The 6,049-nt window shown below is 46.3% G+C and overlaps 1 protein-coding gene across 6 annotated transcripts; it reads right to left on the bottom strand.

Moving 5' to 3' along the window:
• Positions 1–549: 549 nt before the first annotated feature.
• Positions 550–5,985, bottom strand: TUBD1 (tubulin delta 1). Of its 6 annotated transcripts, none has more exons than XM_077787560.2 (9): positions 5,953–5,985; positions 4,815–5,009; positions 4,415–4,562; positions 4,012–4,228; positions 3,254–3,485; positions 2,416–2,580; positions 1,641–1,769; positions 968–1,151; positions 550–879 (listed from the first exon to the last, which is right to left on the bottom strand). In XM_077787560.2, the coding sequence occupies exons 2-9, from the start codon at positions 4,984–4,986 to the stop codon at positions 777–779; spliced, it is 1,350 nt and encodes a 449-aa protein (XP_077643686.2). In that variant the 5' UTR covers positions 4,987–5,009; positions 5,953–5,985; the 3' UTR covers positions 550–776. The 6 variants fall into 6 exon arrangements, with proteins under 6 accessions (XP_077643686.2, XP_077643688.2, XP_021380553.3 ...); XM_077787562.2 differs by having other exon boundaries at positions 5,542–5,981; XM_021524878.3 differs by having other exon boundaries at positions 5,581–5,981.
• Between the last annotated feature and the right edge of the window lie 64 nt (positions 5,986–6,049).

Here is a 6,049-nt window from a genome sequence, read left to right as displayed (position 1 = left end):
GAGGCAGAACCAGCAGAAAATCCCTTCTGACCAGAGCAAGCTGATTTAACTCTTTTAATTTTTGGTCTGTGGGATTATTTTTGTGGGAGAACAGTGGGATATGGGGAGGGAATAGCAAGAATTCCCAAAGCTCTCCCTACCATTAATGAAGAGCTGAGTGAGGCAGAAGAGAGCCCAGTGTTACAAGGTAATCTTTAATTTTACTGTACTCTTTTATGAATTTTAATTCAGTGGGTGCCTTCCGAAGTCATTGCATCCCTTCTCCTGCCAGGAGGGAGCTGCAGCTTCCCAGGGCACCACCTTGTGGTTGTGGCAAAACTCAGGCCAAAAGGAGCCAAGTCCTTAAATTTGCTTTAGAGATTAGAAAATATATTGTACTTATGGTATCAAATTTTAAGTTCTTACATCTACAATCTACCAGCCATCCTCATTGCCAATATGTTTAAATAATTAACAAGTTAATTAACTTATAACTTGGAGAAAAACAGGAGTTTGTAGTTTTGCTTAGTGAAACGGTCAGAAAAGGATACAGCTACAGTATATAGCAAATGTATTGAAAAAATAGGTATTTATTAGATATATTAAATAAGAATAATATGAATATATGAATATATTAAGTTCATATTCAGTTCTTGCTATTCAGACACGCTCACAGAGACTCTGCTCCTAAGTCTGAAAAATAACTCCAGTCAATAATTTACATATTTGACGGAAGGTTTTTCAGCTTGGTTCTTTCAGAAAATCTCTATTTCAGACCATCTTAACAAAGAAATAAATCACAGATTGGTGTAACTGGAGATAACTTGTTCCAGGGTTGTGAAGCAGTCCAGGAAATCTTCCTCTTGGATTCCAAACTTTGCGTACTGGTGAAGGTAAGCTCTGTGTGTTGAAGAATGGGTCATACATTAGAAATCAGCTAAGATATTGGCAATTATTAGTGAAGTACAGCATAATTATTTTCACTTACTTGGAAGCAAACATATTCCAAGCTTTCCCTACGATGCTGTCAAGAGGTTTCAGCAGGAACTGGCTGTTGCTGACCAAAGCAGCAGACTTTTCATACTTGTTAAATGCTCTGGGAGTTTTCCATGCATTGAAAGCATCCTGAGGGTTTAGCCATGATGTGTATAATGAGGGATCTTGGAAACTTCCTGTAGCAGAAACAGGACAGCCCTTTGGACAAAACCCACACATGATCCCTGTGTGGCCTAATCAGTGCTGCCAGATCAGGTCTGGAAAATTATCTGCAGAGTGGGTAGTCTGTTGAAAATACAACTTTTAAACAGACTCCTTAGATTATCTAGAAGCACACTGGTGTGGATACTCCAGCTGCCAGCAATGCTCATCACTCCAGAAACAGCTAGATGTATTTTCAGATATTATAGCCAAGAATTCCAGATATACACGTGAGTCTCTTCCTCCTTCCCTAAAGTGCTTCAGGAAACTCAGAAGTAAAACACAACAGCCCTAAGCAATTAGACAGTGTGGCCTTGGACAGCAAAATGTTTCTAGAGGGAATATCAACCTTAGGAGTCAAATGTGTGGTCTTGGGATGTTTCCACTTGCATCAGATCTGGCTGCAAAGTCAGCAGTGAGCTGTGAAACCAGACCCCCCTGAGGTGCTGTGCTCCTCCTCTTACCCAAGTCCACGCTGTGCACATCTTTTCCTCTCAGGATAACCAGGTTGGCAATGGAAGTGTTAAAGTGCAGGGGTTTGTTTGTGGACGGGATGGAGGATGGGTGTGGTGGTCGTACTTGCCAATCAATACCTTTGGGATTTGGAAAAAAAAAGAGATGGAAAAGCAAGTTAATGTTTTGTGAAGATGCAGATGGGAACTATCATTGTGCCCCAAACTGAGACCACACTGGAGTTTGTGGCTGCTGCACATGAATGAAGCAGCAATCACACAATTCCCAGAGAAAACCACTGCTAATCCAGCAGGATTTGCCTGGCAGTCATTCTGCCAGAGAAAATGGATACCTGTTTCTATACTTAGCAAGCCTCCAGCCCATTCCTTGCATAACTGGAGCTGTAACTGAATTCTCCATGTGAATTACATGGGAGAGCTGAGCCTGATTTCTATGCTTAGAAGGTGTAAAAAGAAAAAGCAGAGCTCACCATCCAAGGAATGTTCCAAATGAGTTATGTAAATTAAGTGCACAGCCACAGACTGCCAGTTTGGTTTGTGTATTTCCAATAGTTATAATTAACTGAGATGTCTGGAAGCAGAGCAGGACAATCTGGGAGCTGCTGTGGCAGCTGAGGGAATGGTGAAAGGAGCAGCTGGTTTTGTGGAGGCAAATTCCTGCTGAGGGCAACAGCTTCTTTGTGAACTCCACAAAGCATCCAGCTTTATTGCATCTGCACAAATGAGTGTTTGAAGAGTGATGGAGAGTGAGAGTGGGTTTATTTACCTTCCTCCATTTGAGCATTAGCAATGAGCATCTGCCTGAGGTGTTTGATGAGACCAGGCCAGCTGAAGGTGCTGTAAGGCAGGGAGCTCTCAGGCATCTGGGGGATGTTCCTCAGGCCCAGCATCCTGAACTCGGGATGTGGCACCAGTGACTCCATTAACTCTCCTGAAAGGAGAAATCAACAGCTGCTCATGTTTGACAAAAATATTGCACAGGGCAGCTAAAATGGGAGAAGAGTGATGAATGTTCAGAGATGTAGCAATTTCAAAGCCATGCAAACTTGCTGTGTATTACTGAGTTCTATACAGGGTGTAGTAGCTTTTATTTTATAGTTTAGGTCAAAATCTCAAGGACCCTCTCTGAACTCCAGACAGATGTGGAAGTTTAATTTTATAAGCAATAAGGGCAACTTTCTCTAATTCTTTTGAGGTACAAATGTCAGTCTGCTGCATGTTGCTGCTCAGTTCTCTGCTCACCTCTTCTGCTGAGCATAACTCAAAACTCTGTTTCAGCTCATGCAAACTTCTAACCCAAAGTGAAATGTGAAACTCAGTCCAAAATTACTGCCCTGAGCAAACTTCCTCTGAAATGTAAACAGGTACAAGAGTGTCTGTTTTCACTTGAAAAAGGAGAAACAGGGTTCTTTTGGTGAAGAATGAAACCAGAAGTTGGGGCAATCTATTTTTGACTCTGCTACAACATCAGGATTGAACGTCTAAATTGGTCTTTTCCTGTGTTAAAGCTTGGGATGTATCCAAATATTTGAACAAGGAGACTGAAGAACTTCAGTTCCCAGCTGAAGTGACCCCAAAAGGTGTGTGGGTGCTGGGTGTGGTACCTAAAGGGTTCCTGCTGTAGCCTGAGCCCCCTCCTGCTGTGTGAGTGGGCTGGAAAACGCTGCCCAGCTGGTGGGCAATGACTTGGTTGACATCCCTGAAGGAAATCTGTTTGATATTCATCAGCTGGGCACAGATCTTGTGGATGACATCATTTTCATGGACAAGAAGGGCATCTGATGAGTGGTACAGATGTGACAGAGTCAAAACAGAGTTGTAGTTTTGAACAATGACCTGAAGCAAACAAAAAAACACACACAAAGAAGAGTCAAACAATTTAATCTCCTTTTCGTTATAATCCCCTGGCTCCTGCTGTTTCCTCAGTTATGATTTAGGAAGTGATTCATTTTCTTTGCCAGAGTGCAGGATGAGGTCAGCAGCTCAAAGGCTTTTCATGGAAAAGAGGGCAAGACCTGTGAAAATCAGGTTATCCATCTCCCTCCAAACAAACATGCTGGAACCAGATCTGCCTGGGAACTGATTACAATGCTGAGATAAGAGCATATCAGGAGATTTCTAGTTAGATATCAGAGCTTCTTGTGAATCTGCACCACTTCAGCATTAAATTATCACAAAGATTTTTTTGGTGAAAATTCTTTAGCTGTGATACTGAAACCACTTGAACTTTTTCAGTATAGAATACACCCACTTTCTAATTTATTTCTGTTGTAGATATTTTGTTTAAAAATAACCAGTGATTATAAGCTCAAAAATTCTATGTAAACTATTATTAGTTATTAAAAGGCAACATGACATTCACCTCCCCAGTGCCATAGGGCCAGACCACGTGGTTCAGTATGAAGGAGGTTGGAAAAGCATCTCTCAAACACTGGGTCACAAATGCTCCCAGGCCTGATCCTGTGCCCCCAGCCATGCTCATGATTGTGAAAAATCCCCCGAGCCGATCACATTTCTCTGCTTCTTTCTGCACCAGGTTCATGATTGCTTCTTTGTGTCTGGGCCCATGAACAGAGTAACTGTGGGGTAACACAAAACAGCAAGACAGGGCAGGCTGTATCAAAATAAAAGCACAAAGGTGAAGTTATTCACATAGCAAATTTTAATTTAGCTGCCACAGCTGCTGTATTACCACTCTTAGGGAGTCTGAGCAGCTCGTCAGCCTCCAGAACTCCCTCAGGGAAGCTTGAGGCAGCTGTTCCTACCCGTTGGCCCAGTTGTTCCCAGATCCTTGCTTCTGGCAGAAGTGTGAGTGGCTGCTGTACTTCCAGTGGCCAGACCTGGCAGCCACGGATAAGGTCTGGCTGATCACTTTGGGCTCCATGTCAACAAGCACAGCCCGGGCAACAGGTACTGCACAGGAAGGAAAACAAAATTGGGGAAAAAGTGCTGTTTATTGAGGTGGGATGGATGGATACAATGTCCCACTTCAGCCAAACTTATAACGGGGACAATACAGAAAGGATCTGGCCAGGCCCTGATTGCTGCTGAGCCATTTATTGTGTCAAAACCAAATCTGAGCTCCAGAGAGCACAGATCTCTCATAAAATAAACCATTTGATGTTTCTGTGTGCTGAGAGGGGAAAAAGCCCTTTAAAGCTGTACTTGCAGACTCCTCCTCGCAGAAGAACCGTTCCTTGCAGGAATCTTGGTAGGATTCATTCTCCTTGTCGGAACACAGCCCATGGGTGCCACGGATGTCACTGCAGAGAGCACTGAACACCTCCTGCCCGATCTGGTTCCCACACTGCCCAAGCTGCACCGTGACAATTGACATCCTTATTCACTTGGTATTTAAGCCTGAAAAAGAAAATAATTTCTTTTCTCACTTTTGCGTGGTAAAACAGGGTGGGAACAAGCAATTATAACTCAAGAGTTATGGGACTAGGATGCAAAATTGTTAAACTTAAGCCAGTTCAAAAATGTTGCTATTTTCCAGTTGAGAGCTGCACCAGGCCTGATGCCAGAGCCTGCTGAGGTGACAAAAGGATTCCCTGGAGAATTCCCCTTTTTCCACCACACACAGCAAACTGTTTTGCCTCCATCCTGCTATGTTTTGACATTTCTCCCCACCCAGCATTTGACAGCAGCTCTGCTTTCTCACTTTTCTATCCCTTCACAGAAAAAAGGTAATTTTTTTTTTTTAAGCTCTCTTGGTTATTCTGGGCTGCTGTTCCTCACTGCCATCCCAGCTGTGCCTCAGCAGTCCTTGGATCGCTGTCCGTGCCCGTGAGGCAGGAACGAGTTCACTGCCATGCCCACCCGCGTCGGGCCAAGCCGGGTGTCACTGGGAAACCGAGTCACGCAAAACATTTAAAAATATCTGAATTACTGCCAGAAAACGCTCATGTCCAAAGCACACGACACCGACCCTCCCGTGTGGGGGAGAATCGAGACCGACCGATTCTCTCCTGAGGGAGCCCCACTCGGGTCCCCGCGGCCACAGGAGCCCCTCAGGGCCGGTCTCCCCCTCAGGGAGCGCCGCCATCTCCCCGGCGCCGGCCCTCAGGCTGCCCCTCGGTGCGAGCCCGTCCCGGGACCCCACTGTCGGTGCGGGTCCCGCGGTCCGTGCGGGTCCCGGTGCGGGTCCCGCGGTCGGTGCGGGTCCCGGTGCGGGTCCCGCGGTCCGTGCGGGTCCCGCTGTCGGTGCGGGTCCCGCGGTCCGTGCGGGTCCCGGTGCGGGTCCCGCGGTCCGTGCGGGTCCCGGTCCCGGCGCCGCCCCCCGCGCTCCCTCAGCGCTCACCTCGTCCCCGCCTGCGCGCGCCTTCCCGCGCCTGCGCACCGCGCGCTCCGGGCAGGCGGCCCGGGCGCTCCCGCCCGCGGCGGCCTCACGGCGCCCT

This window comes from Lonchura striata, chromosome 19 (genome assembly GCF_050655825.1).
Source record: "Lonchura striata isolate lonStrDom1 chromosome 19, ASM5065582v1, whole genome shotgun sequence".
In the NCBI taxonomy this organism is placed as follows: domain Eukaryota; kingdom Metazoa; phylum Chordata; class Aves; order Passeriformes; family Estrildidae; genus Lonchura; species Lonchura striata.
The sequence above is the reverse complement of the archived record's forward strand: the minus strand, read 5'-3'. Positions and strand labels throughout refer to the sequence as shown.